Here is a 13,468-nt window from a genome sequence, read left to right as displayed (position 1 = left end):
GGAGAGGACACAATTCCAGAATCCGCTCCATCCCCAAACGATGACGGAGAAATTTTGGGAAGCGCCGTTGGCAAAGCCTCCAAGGAATGACATTTCCCCACAAACCCCGGCCGTTCCCTCATTTCAACAACAAAGGGAGAGGGAAGGAGGGAGATAAAAACCAGGGATTGGGGAAGGTTTTCCCGGGAATCCAGGTGGGAATTTACCGAGCAAACTCGATGCCGTAGGCGGTCCTGGTCTCGGTGCCCCCTCGCTGCTCGATGTGGCTGGCGGCCGCCACCACGTCCTGCACGGACCTGTAGTCGTTCAGATGGAATTCATGGACCACATCCTCTCCGTACTGGACAACTCCCACCTGGGAATGACGGGAATGTCACCAAAGGTGCCACCAAAACGAGGTCCTGCCCGCGGGAATCGCCCCTCGGATTCCATCCCAAATTCATTCCCGGTTTTGTGGCGCTCCTCCCTGCTCTGATCCCGGGTTTTGGGGTGGTCCAGGTGTGCCCCAGTTTGGAGCAGAGGCATCTCCAGGTGGGACCAAATTTGAGAAAATTTGGGATATTCCTGCTCAAATCCCAGCCCAAATTCCTGCCTAAATCAACCCATGTTTACTTGGAGAGGACGGGGAGCTCCTTCCCGTGGGTTTCACCCTCCTTGTTCCCGTCGGGATCTGGGATCCCTCCACAGCTCCCTCGGGAACATTCACGGCACCACTTTTCCCCACGGGATGAGTTGAAAATCCCAACATTTTCATGAATTCCCACAGGAAAGGGACGTTGGGAATGGCCCTGGGATGACACAAACGTTTCAGGACCTGGATCTGGCCGGGACCGATGTAAAACTTTTTCAGGATATTGATCAGGAAGTGCTGGACTTCAACCCACGGATAAATGCTGTTGGATCCATCCAGAACGATGATGATGTCCATGTAGGTCTGGCACCCTGTGGAAAATCCAGGGATTTATTACAAGTCCCCTCGCAAAGGGGTAGGATTTACAGCTTTGATTCCAGCTTGGGATTTTTCCGGGAAAAAAAAAAGGGATTTTGATCGTTTGGGAAAGAGCTTTGGCGGGGAGAAGCCACAGGAATCTTCTCCTGCTGAGAAAAGATGGGATCGCTCCCGAGGAATAACATTCCGGGTTCAGCTTCGGAATTTGATCCCCTTTTTCAAAGGGGAGCAGGATCCGGCTCCGTTCCTGATCCCTGAGTCATTCCCAGCCCTGCCATGGAACACAAGGCAGGCATTTCCTCCCTTCCCGTGAAATTCTCGGCTCCAGAGGCAGCCAAAAACCCCGGAGGGGACCCCAGGGCTCGGCTCTGCAGCCGGAGCGGGAAGGATTTAAGGATTTTTCCTTAAAAATTCGCTCAGGATCATCTCAGTCTCGCTTGTTCCTTGGAAAATTCCTGGATTTTTATCACTCTGTAGGTTTTTATGGATGAAAGGATCCATGGATTGGAGTCACTCATGGATCACTTGGATCCTGGGTGTGCCTCCATCCCATCCTGGGAATCACGGAGAGGAGCCGGCCTCGTATCCCACTAAATCAACACTTCCTGAAACTCCCAAAAATCCCAATTATCCTTTGCAGCGAGGGCGGGAATGTAACAACGGGAATTTGATGCCTTTGCTGCCTTGATCCCGAAAATCCCGTTTTTCCAAGCCCCTCTTTTCCAATCCCCTGGGAATGTGGTGCTGGGCTGGGCTTTTTCTGCCTTGATCCCCTCCCAAATCCCGTTTTTCCCAATTCATCCCTCTGCCCTGGGAACCAACACCAGAGGAGTTCTGGAGCTGGGGAATCACATCCCATGGGATGAGGAGCTCCCAGGAGCAGGACAGGCCTCTGGGAATCTTTCCCAGCTCCAGGAAAAGCAGGAAACTTCATTGGAACCCTCTGGAATAAAATCCTGGCTCCAAATTGCCAAATTCCAAAGGATTCAACTCCCGGTCGATGAGGGCTTTGTTTTGTGCAGCCAAAATGGGATCGGAGCTGGGATCGGAGCTGGGATCGGAGCCGGGATTAGAACTGGGATCAGAGGTGGGATTGGAGCTGGATCAGAGCTGGGATTGGGTCAGGATCGGGTTGGGATCAGAGCCAGGAATAGGTCAGGATCAGAGCACAGATCAGAGCACGGATCAGAGCCGGGATCAGGGCAGGATCAGGGCAGGATCAGAGCCAGGATGGGGTTGGGATCAGAGCCAGGATCAGGCCAGGATCAGAGCTGGGATCAGAGCCGGGATGGGGCTGGGAATGTGGGCGCTCACTCTGCAGAGCCGGAGCCACGCTGCGGGAGAAGCGGAAGCTGGAGCTGACGCGGGAACACATTCCCGTGGTGAAGTAGGAGCTGCCACACTCGTGGGCCCAGAGCGGGCTGCAGGCCTGCGGGACACAGCGGATCCCGGGATCACATGGAATCCATCCTGGGATCCCACGGAATCCATCCAGGATCCCATCCAGAATCCATCCCCAGATCCCATGGAATCCATCCTGGGATCCCACGGAATCCATCCAGGGATCCCATGGAATCCATCCTGGGATCCCACAGAATCCATCCAGGGATCCCATGGAATCCATCCTGGGATCCCACAAAACGCATCCTGGGATCCCACAGGAAATGAGGAATTGTGGGATTCAGGGATTCAGGGATCCTGGGATTCTGGGATGGAGCTGGATGGGTTCCAGTCCCAGATTTGTCCAAGCTGCTGTTGGACACTTCCAGGGATTGAAATTCCCAAATAAATAAATGGATAAATGGATAAATTAATCCAAAAATTTAAAAAAATCAATAAAATTATCGATAATATTGATTTGTAATATATTGAATTGGAGTTGGATTAATAACATAAGATATGATATGATATGATATGATATGATATATGATATGATATGATATGATATGATATAATATAATATAATATAATATAATATAATATAATATAATATAATATTATTTATTCTAGTCTATTATTTATTTTATTTTATCTTATCTTTTTTTAATTTAATTTTTAGTTCATCTTTATTTTATTTTATTTTTTAAATTTTATCTTTATTTACTATATTTTACTTTATTATTTTACTTTATTTTACTTAATTATTTCATTTTATTTTATTTTACTTTATCTTTATTTCATTTCATGTCATTTCATTTCACTTGATTTCCCTTTCTTTTATCTCCATCCATCCCATCCCATCCCATCCCATCCCATCCTATCCCATCCCATCCCATCCCATCCCATCCCATCCCATCCCATCCCATCCCATCCCATCCCATCCCATCCCCCCCTCCTCCTGTGGCCCATTCCCGAATTCCCGGCGGCATTCCCGGGAATTTGGCTCACCAGAACGCTGCTGTCGCGGGGGTCGGTGGCGAGGCTCAGCCCCAGGCGCATGTTGTCCTTGCGCTCCGACACGTTGGACAGCGTCACGCGCCCTGCGGAGACAGCGCGGCATTCCCGGGAATCCCGATGGCCCCAGGAGCTCCGGAAGAACCGGAAATTCTGAGCCGGAGAGGGATCTCTGCCCCCAGAACTCCGGGTTTGGGGGATTTTTGGGAAGTGAGAAAAAAATTGGGAAAATTGGGGGGTTTTTTCCCAAGATGAACAAGCAAGGAAGGAAAATTTTTGGGAATGAGGCTGGAAGTTGGAGAGGCGGAAATCCCTTGGAGGGCTCAGCTCCTCATCCTGGATTCCCAGGAAATCCCTGTTTTTCCCATGGCACAGCCCAGAAATTGGGATCGGCCAATCCTAAACGCCACAGAGCCGCGTCCCAAATCCCGCTCCGACCGTTCCTCCGGAAAACCCTTGGGAATCAAACCGGGAATCGGGGAATAATTGGGGACAGAAGGAATTCCAAACCCATCCAGGCCGCTCCAAGCCCCATCCAACCCAACCTTGGAGGCATCTGGGAATTCTCTGGGAATTCTCTGGGATTTCTCTGGGAATTCCGCCTTCCCTCAATCCCGTTTTTCCAGGATGTTTGGGATGGCCGGGAATGCCGTACCCAGGTTGAGCTTGGTGCAGTTCCCGTCACTCGGCACCGGACACTTGTAGACGTCTCCGGTTTTCTGGTGCCCGTTGGATTCGTACGGAGCTCCCACCACAAGCCTGCGGAAAACACGGATCCGTCGGGAAAACGGGAATTCCAACCCACCACCCCCCAGGAAAAAAAAAAAATCCCAATTTGGGAGCGGCCTTGGTGGAAGGGGAAGTTGGGAATGGGATTCTGCCAGCTGGAATTCTGGGATTTATTCCCAAGGGAGGGAGGGATCCAGACCCCGCTGGAATCACTGGGAAAAGCAGGGAAGCAGCTCCAGGACGGCACCAAATCCCTGGGAATCCTCTCACGGATTGTCCCAGCTCTTCCCTCTTTTCCAGAGGGACTTGGGATGGTTTGGGATGGAAGGATCACCTCATCCCAACCCCCCCTGTGGGCAGGGACTCCTCCCCCTTCATTCCAGGAACTTCTCCAGGACATTCCAGGATGTGGAATTCCAGCAGAACTATGGGGAATTCCAAGGAGCGCTTCCGGCACATCCCACTGGGATCCATGAGGAATTTTTCCCCAGAAAATCCTGGAAAAGGGAATTTGCTCCATCCTGGAGCTGTTGTGAACAGCCCTGAGCCGAACCTTGGGATCTCCAGGAGTGGGGGAGGAAATTGGGAAGGAATTTTCCCAGGGAAAAACCCGGAAAAGGGAATTTCCTCCAAACTGGAGTCGCTCTGAACTTTGGGATCTTAAATGGAGGGAATTTTCCCAGGAAAATTGGGAATTCTCCCGCTCTCCAGGATCCGGGAGATGCTCAATCCCATTCCCATTTTGGGCGGAATAATTTTGGCACATCCAAACATTTTTCCCGCTTTTTCCTCCACCTCAACATTCCAACCCAGCAACCCCAAAGCGGGAAGAGATTCCCAAGGAATCCATCCCTTCTTTCCAGGTTATCCCAAAAATCCCCGGCACCAGCAGCTGTCGGCTCCCAAAAAAAAAAACGAGAATTTTTAGATTTTTTTTTTTTTTCAGCTTCCCAAAATTCCGATGGATGCGATCCCACTCCAGATCTCCGGAAAAACTGCGGAGCTCTTTTGTTCCCAGCAGCTGGAAAAGCCACGGGCGCAGCTGGTCCCGGTTAGAGCGGGAATTGTCATTCCATAAAAATGTCGCTGCTCCAAAGACAAACATCCCAATCCGGAATCGCTCGCGCGAGGAAAAGCTCCCGAATCCAAGGATTCTCATGGAAAAACTTCCGGTCTTAATGTGGGAATTGGCGATGGGAGAATCGGCTCCAGCTGGAGCTGTCATTGACAGGGAAAGTGGGAATAAAGTTCAGGAAAACTAGGGAAAAAGTTGGGGAAAATTGGGGGAAAAGTTGGGGAGAAGTTGGGGAAAAAGTTGGGGAATCTTTTCTTGGGAATCTCCAGAGGGAAGCTGGAGATCCCACGGGATTCCGTGGATGCCGATCCTGGAACGGCTCCGTGGGAAATCCCGGCTGAGCTGAGAGAACCTCGCCGGGAAACTCCGGAAAAAAGGGGGAAAAGGATCCTGGGGAAAACGGGAATGCAGAATTCCCGCTGCCCAGGGAATCCCAGAATTCCTGGGGCTGGCCTCGCTCCCGTTATCCGCTCTTTCCTGGGAATTGTCCATGGGAATGGGGCTCCTGGTGTTCCTCTCCAGGATTCCTTGGAAAAGGAGCTTTGGGATGAGAGATTCCCATGGAGTTCTCATCCAGCTCCTGGAATTCCCATCCAGCTCCTGGAATTCCAAATCCAAGAATTCCCATCCAGCTCCTGGAATTCCAAATCCAGGAATTCCAATCCAGCTCCTGGATAAGATCAGCCCTGGGATTCCCTGGGATTCCCCGGGATCCATCCCTGGGATCCCTCTGGGATCGGCTCTGGATCCATCCCTGGGATCCCCAAATCCCCAACCCGGAGCCGATCCCGGGGCTGATCCCACATTCCCGAGGGATTTTCCCGCTGGATCTCCAGGCCCCGCCCCCTCCCTGGGAACTGAACCCGGGGCCGCTCCGGGCGCAGATTCCCGAGGGATCCATTCCAGCAATTCCCGAGGTGCTCCAAGGAATCCACAATTCCCAAATTCCCAATATTCCCACCTAAAATTCCTCGGTTTTTTTTTAAGGAAAACCTTTTCCAGGAGCAGCCTCAGCCCGGCCCAGCAATTCCCGGGAATTCCGCAGGAGATTTGGGGTGGATCGGGATCATTCCCGCCGGAATTCCCATCGGAATTCCCATCGGAATTCCCGCTTTTCCGGAGCCCCCTCACCATTTCTTGCCGCCGATGTCGTGCTGCTGCACCGTGTATCCAAAGAAAGATTCCCGGGATCCCGGAATGATCCGGGGCCTCTCGGTGTCCACGTTGAAGGAATTCCCGAATCCTGGGAAAAAAAAAAAAACAGGAAGGATCCGTCAGCCAAAAAAAAAAAAAAAAAAAGTCGGAATTTCCCCCTCCTTATCCCAAAATTCTTTCCAGCTCCTTTTGTCCCAGCGGCTCAGGAAGCTCCCGCTTTTCCCAGTTTTTCCCAGTTTTCCCGGTTTTCCCCATTTTCTCCCACTTTTCCCATTTTTCAGCAGTTTTCCCATTTTTTCCTAGTTTTCCATTTTTCCCAGTTTCCCATTTTTTCCCATTTTCCCCATTTTCTGCAGTTTTCCCATTTTTTCCCACTTTTCCCCATTTCCCCCAAATTTTCCAGGATGGAAAATCCCTGGATACAGAAAATTCCAGAGGGGGAAATTCCTAAAGGACACAAATCCCTGGATAGAGAAAATTCCAAGAGCAGAAACTCCCAAGGATGGAAATCCCAGGATAGAGAAAATTCCAGAGAAATCCCCAAGGTTGGAAACATCCCAAGGATGGAAATCCCTGTGGGACCCAAATCCTTGGATACAGAAAATTCCAGAGGGAGTTTTCCAGGATGGAAATCCCTGGATAGAGAAAATTCCAAGAGCAGAAACCCCCGAGGATGGAAAATCCCTGGATACAGAAAATTCCAGAGGGGAAAAATTCCTGAAAGACCCAAATCCCTGGAGAGAGAAAATTCCAGCGGGAATTTTCCAGGGAAAAAAAATCCCTGGATAGAGAAAATTCCATTGGGAATTTTCCAGGATGGAAATCCCTGCCCAGAACCATCCAAGGATGAGGAAAAAAAATCCGGGAGAGCGGAGCGAAAATCCGGGAATGTTTCCATAAATCCGCCGTGTCCAGAGGGGGAAATTCCCGAGGCTCCGCCAGCTCCCGGATTTTTCCAGGATCCCATTCCAGAGGCGGCTCCGCATCCATCGCTGCGGCCACACATGGATCCAATTATCCCGGGAAAAGCGGCTCCCTGGAAAGGATCGGCGGGCAGAAAGGGAAAACAGAAATCCCAAAAATCCCCAAAAAAAACCCTCCCAGAAAAAACTCCCAGAAAAACCCTGGCGCGTTTTCCAGAGGAACTTTGGGAATGTTTGCAGCTGGAGCCGGCGGCCGAGTGGGGAAAAAGCGCTTTTCTTTCCTGGTTTTTCCCGGTTTTTTTCCCGGTTTTCCCCTGATTTTTCCCAGTTTTTCCCGGTTTTCCCCAGTTTTTCCCGTTTTTTCCCGTTTTTCCCGGTTTCTTCCCGGTTTTCCCCGTTTTTTTCCCGTTTTTCGGCTCCCGGCGCGGGTGGATTCCAGATGGGATAAAACCAGGAATGAGCGCTGCCTTTTCCAAAGGAAAAAAAAAACCGGGAAAAGGCGGAAAATCCATGGAATGGGAGAAGCCGCAGCTCCTGGAATTAAACCCCGCCTGAAGCCCGGGTTTAACCCCGAGAATTCCCGCTTTTCCAAAGGGATTTATGGAAAAGGGAAGTTTCCTTCCCCATCCTTTGGGATTATCCCCATAAACCCCGCTCCAAAACCGAGGAAAAACCGGGAATTTCCCGGCAATTCCAAGATTTCCATCCCTCACCATCTCCCTCCCGCTCCCGGCAAAACTTTTCCAAGAGCCGCCCTGGAGGTTTTTGGGATTTTTTTTTCCAAGCCATTCCCGTTTTTTTTTTTTTTGGGGGATTGGGACTCACCGGGCAGGAGGAAGAGGGAGCAGGCCAGGAGAATCCCGCTGGGAATGGCCATGGAATCATCGGGAAGCGCCGATCCCAAATCCCGGCCCCGATCCCAAAGCTTTTCCCGGCTCTCCCTGACAGCGGGAGAGCCCCGGGACCGAGGAGGAGGGGCCGGGAAAACTGGGAGGAGGGAAAGGATGGGAATGGGGGCGGGAATTCCAGCGGCGGCACCCTTTAGGGAGCGGATTCCAGGCGGGAATTCCAGATGTGCCAGCCGGGAATTCCAGCCGGGAATTGGCTGTGCCATTCAGGAATTCCAGCCGGGAATTGGAGCTATTCCAGGCGGGAATTCCAGGCTGGAATCGGCTGGGCCAGCCGGGAATTCCAACCGGGAATTCCGACCTGGAATCCGCTGTGCCAGCCGGGAATTCCAATCTGGAAGTCTGGGATGAGGTCCCTCAGAAAAGGATGGGAATGGGGGCGGGAATTCCAGCCGGGAATTCCAGCCGGGAATCGGCTGTGCCAGCCGCGAATTCCAGCGGGGAATTCCAGTCTGGAATCCTGAGATTCCAGGACCCCAGGATCGAATGGATTCCCAGGAAAGGATGGGAATGGGGGCGGCCTCGTCCAGCCGAGCCAGCCTTTAGGGAGCGGATTCCAGCCGGGAATTCCAGCCGGGAATTCCAGCCGGGAATTCCAGCCGGGAATTCCAGCCGGGAATTCCAGCCGGGAATTCCAGCCGGGAATCGGCTGTGCCGGCCCTGCCACCTCTGCCGGGAAAACCGGGAGAGAGGAGAGGGAAAAACTGGGGGGAAAAGGAGGAAAACCTGGGAAGAAAAGGGAAAAAACTTGGGAATAAAGGAGGGGAAAACTGGGAATAAAAGGGGGGGAAACTTGGGAATAAAGGGGGGAAAATCCTGGGAGAGAGGAGGGAGAAATTGGAAGGGGGGGGTGGAATCTAAAGGGGAAAAACCGGGATAGGGGAGGAGAAATCTGGGAATTTTCCATCCCAGGGAGCGAATTCAGCTGGATTCAGATCTGGGAATGACGTCATTCCCAAAGGGAAGATCCCGTGGTTTTCCCAGATTGAAATCCTTGGATGACTCCTCCAAAACCTTGGTGAAGGAGGAGGCCGCGTCCTCCGGATCCAGGAATTTTTGTTTGCCTGGAAAAAAACCTCTGGAAAGAACGGGAATTACTCCTGGAATCTGGGAATGGGGAGCTCATCCCATCCCGACCCCTCGCCGGGCACGAAAACCTGGATACAGAAAATTCCAGAGGAATTTTTCGGAGCCTGATCCCAGCTCCTCCAAATCCCACGGGATTTTGGCGCTTCCATCCCATTCCCGACTTCTCCCGATTTTTTGGGATCATCCCGGGAGCTTTTCCGAGGTTTTTTTTCCCCCCGTTTTTCCAGCTCCTTGATCCTGACCTTTGGGAGGCCTCGGATGCCGCGGGAATTGAGGAAGAGCCAGGAATGTAAACACAGGCCGGGAATGACAACAAATTCCCAAATTCCCGGGATTTCAGCGCGGGAGGAGCCGCGGGAGCTCGGGCAGGGATTTGATGCCGTTCCCGAGGTTTTTCCAGGGAAAAGCGGAGGTTTGGGAACAGCTCCGGGCCTGGATTTGGGATCGGGATTTGTGGATCCCTCGGTCCCGATCCAGCGGCTCCGCTGAGCTCCCGGATCCCGGGAACTCAGGGATCCAAGGGAAAAAAGTTGGAAGAGGAATTCCGGGCTCTGCCGGAGCCAGGAAAACGGGGAACGGCCCCCCAGCAAATCCTGGGATGGATCCTGGGATCAGCTCCCAAAATCCGGGATGGATCCTGGGATCAGCTCCCAAAATCCTGGGATGAATCCTGGGATTTATCCTCCAAAATCTGGGATGGATCCTGGGATTTATCCCCCAAAATCTGGGATGGATCCTGGGATTTATCCCCCAAAATCTGGGATGGATCCTGGGATCTGCTCCCAAAACTCCCCTAAAATGTTGGGATGGATCCCAGCATTTATCCCCAAAAACCCGGGAGTGAATCCTGGGATCAGCTCCCAAAAAATCCTGGGCTGGATCCCTGGATCTGCTCCCCAGAAGTGGAAAAGCCGGAATCTCGGTGCCGCTGGGAATTCGGGAATGCCGGTGGAAAAGCCGGAATCTCGGGAATGCTGCTAGAGATTCCGGGGCTGGAGGAGGCCGGGATTGGAACCCTGGGAATTCTTTCCAGGCTCTGAGCGTCGCCTTTTCCCGGGATCTGCAGCCTGATCCAGGAAACAAACCCGGCCGGGAGCTGGAACGGGATCCCAGGCAACATTCCAAACATTCCCAACATTCCCAACAAATCCTTGGGATGCGTTGCTGCCTCCACCTGGATCCGCACGGATCCCAGAATTCCCAAAGCTGGGATTTGGGATTGGCCTGAGCTGATTTCCCACCCATTCCAGAGGAATTCCCAGCGGGAATTGTCCCACCCTGGGTGGGAGCAACGGTGCTGAGAATTCCCAAAAACTTTCCAAAGAATTCCCAACAAATTCCCAAAGAATTCCCAAAAACTTTCCAAAGAATTCCCAAAGATTTCTCAAAGAATTCCCAAAGAATTCCCAAGGAATTCTCAAGGAATTCCCAAAGAATTCCCAAACAATTCCCAAACAATTCCCATTCCCAGCTGGGATCAGGAGCTTTCCCACCTTTCCCAAATCCCAGCCCCTTTTCCGACATTCCCGAACTCCTCCCAATCCACATTTGGGATTTGGGAGATCCTGGGGATCCCAGCACGGAAATCTGGGATCCAGCCAGGAATTCCCGGGATTCTTTCGCTCCCCATCCTCACCTTTCCCAAATTCCAGCTGGAAGGAACCGGAGCTGCTCCGAGGCCTTGGAAGAACCGGGAATCTCCTCTGGATATTCCCAATCCCGAGCTCGGGAGGCGGCTCCGGGAAAAGGAGATTTTTTGGGAAGAGGTCGGAGCCGGCTGGGTCGGGAATTAGAGCGGTGACGTCGTTAATTCCCGGAAATCTCATTAACCCGGCCACGCCCACCCGGATTATCCTGGAAAATCCATCCTGACCAAGGAAAGGCCGGGAATTCTCCTCATTCCCAGATCCTTTGGAATTCTCCTCGTTCCCAAATCCTTTGGGATCTGGGAATTCTCATTCCCAGATCCTTTGGAATTCTCCTCATTCCCAGGTTTTTTGGGATCCGTTTTCCAGGGAATTCGGCCTTGGAACGAGCCTCGATTTCCCCTTGGGAAAGGGAAATCCTCGGGAATTTTGGGAAATCCTTGGAATTTTGGGATGTTTCTGTTCCCGGAGGATCGGGAAAGGCCTCGGGAATTAACGGGAGTGGGTGGGAAGGGAAGGAATTAATGGGAGGGGCCAATTAAATAATTAATTGAGAGAAGTAATCAAAGAAATAATAAATAATTAATAATAAATAATGAGTAATTAAGAATGAATAAATAATCAAAAATAATTAAAGAAAAAAGAATTTTTAAAAAATGAATAGTGAATAAATAATGAAATAAATGATAAATAATAAAGAAAATAACAAATAATAGATAATAAATAAAGAAAATAACAAATAATAAATAAATAATAAAATAAAAATAAAAATAAAACCTAAAACCTAAAAATTAATAATGAATCATGAATAAATAATAATATAATGAATAATAAATAACTGATAATTAATATTAAAGAGCAAATAAATCATGAATAATGAATAAATAAAAAATTAAATAAAGCATAATAAATAATTAAATCAAGAAAAATATGATAAATATTAAAAAACAATAATAAAAATAAATTAATAAATAATAAATTAATAAATTAATAAATACTAAATACTAAATACTAAATACTAAATAACAAATAATAAATAATGTATACTATATAATATATAATATATAATATATAATAAATAATGTATACTATATAATATATAATATATAATATATAATATATAATATATAATATATAATATATAATATATAATATATAATATATAATATATAATATATAATATATAATATATAGTATATAATATATAATAAAGGTATAGATAAATAAATAAAGATGATAATTAATTAACTGAAACGATTCAATATTAAACGGATATTTTTCCATCTAATTATTTAGTAATTAATTATTTCTACCTCCGTCCATCATTCCAATACCGTTCATTAATGGCTTTAAACGCGGCTCGGAAAGGGTTAAAGGGAACCGGGACCGGGACCGGACCGGGGCCTCCAAAGGGTTAAAACTGACACAGAACCGGGACCGGACCGCGGCTCCAAAAGGGTTAAACCGGGACCGGGACCGGTCTGCGGCTCCAAAAGGGTTAAACCGGGACCGGACCGCGGCTCCCAAAGGGTTAAACCGGGACCGGGACCGGACCCGAACCGCGGCTCCCAAAGGGTTAAACCGGGACCGGGACCGGACCCGAACCGCGGCTCCCAAAGGGTTAAACCGGAACCGGGACCGGGACCGGGACCGGGACCGGGACCGGGGCCTCCACAAGGTTAAAACTGACCCAGAACTGGGATCGGGGCTCCCGAAGGGTTAAAGCGGGACCGGGACCGGACCGGGCCGTGAAGGAATTAAACCGGGACCGCACCGAGGCTCCCGGAGGGTTAAAGCAGAACCGGGCCCGGTCCCGAACCGCGGCTCCCGAGGGGTTAAAACTGACCCCGAACCGGGACCGGACCGGGACTCCCGAAGGGTTAAAGCGGTAACCGGGACCGAACCGAGCTGTGAAGGGATTTAACCGGGACCGGACCGCAGCTCCCGAAGGGTTAAAGCGGAACCGGACCGGGGCTGTGGAAGGGTTAAAGCGGAACTGGGACCGGACCGGGGCTATGGAAGGGTTAAAGCGGGACCGGAACCGGACCGGGCTGTTAACCCGGTTAACCCGGGTAAAGGTTAAACCGGGACCGGACCGGGCTGTGGAAGGGTTAAAGCGGCGGCTCCGGGACTCCCGAAGGGTTGAACCGGGACCGGATTGGGGCTCACGAAGGGTTAAAGTGGAACCGGAACCGGACCGGGCTGTGGAAGGGTTAAACCGGGACCGGGACCTGACCGGGTTGTGAACGAATTAAACCGGGACCGGACCGAGGCTCTGGAAGGTTAAAGCAGAACCGGGCCCGATCCCGAACCGCGGCTCCCGAAGGGTTAAAGCGGAACCGGGACCGAACCGAGGCTGTGAAGGGATTAAACCGGGACCGGACCGGACCGGGCTGTTAACCCGGTTAACCCGGGTAAAGGTTAACCCGGGACCGGACCGAGGCTCCGGAAGGGCTAAACCGGGACTGGACCGGGGCTGTGGAAGGGTTAAAACGGAACCGGATCGGGGGTCCCGAAGGGATTAAACCGGGACCGGGAGCGGACCGGAGTGTGAAGGGATTAAACCGGGACCGGACCGAGGATGTGGAAGGGTTATGGCG

At 50.7% G+C, this 13,468-nt stretch overlaps 1 protein-coding gene across 2 annotated transcripts in view; it reads right to left on the bottom strand.

Annotated features, from left to right (window-relative positions):
* ITGA11 (integrin subunit alpha 11) overlaps positions 1-11,148 on the bottom strand; it is a 32,162-nt gene extending 21,014 nt beyond the window's left edge. The window contains exons 1-7 of one of the 2 annotated variants that reach the window (XM_086848851.1): positions 10,859-11,148; positions 6,279-6,390; positions 3,999-4,102; positions 3,338-3,429; positions 2,264-2,378; positions 815-942; positions 207-355 (exon numbers count right to left, since the gene is read on the bottom strand). In XM_086848851.1, coding sequence (XP_086704977.1) covers positions 207-355; positions 815-942; positions 2,264-2,378; positions 3,338-3,429; positions 3,999-4,102; positions 6,279-6,390; positions 10,859-11,048 — 890 coding nt within the window. In that variant the 5' untranslated portion in view covers positions 11,049-11,148. Of the gene's footprint in view, positions 1-206; positions 356-814; positions 943-2,263; positions 2,379-3,337; positions 3,430-3,998; positions 4,103-6,278; positions 6,391-8,050; positions 8,428-10,858 lie in introns of those variants that run through there. The other variant, XM_086848850.1, reaches the window with a different exon arrangement.
* Positions 11,149-13,468: the final 2,320 nt, after the last annotated feature.

The sequence above is a fragment of the Cyanistes caeruleus genome, chromosome 13 (assembly GCF_971803275.1).
Source record: "Cyanistes caeruleus chromosome 13, bCyaCae1.hap1.1, whole genome shotgun sequence".
Taxonomy (NCBI): Eukaryota; Metazoa; Chordata; class Aves; order Passeriformes; family Paridae; genus Cyanistes; species Cyanistes caeruleus.
This window is presented reverse-complemented; position numbering and strand designations above follow the sequence as displayed.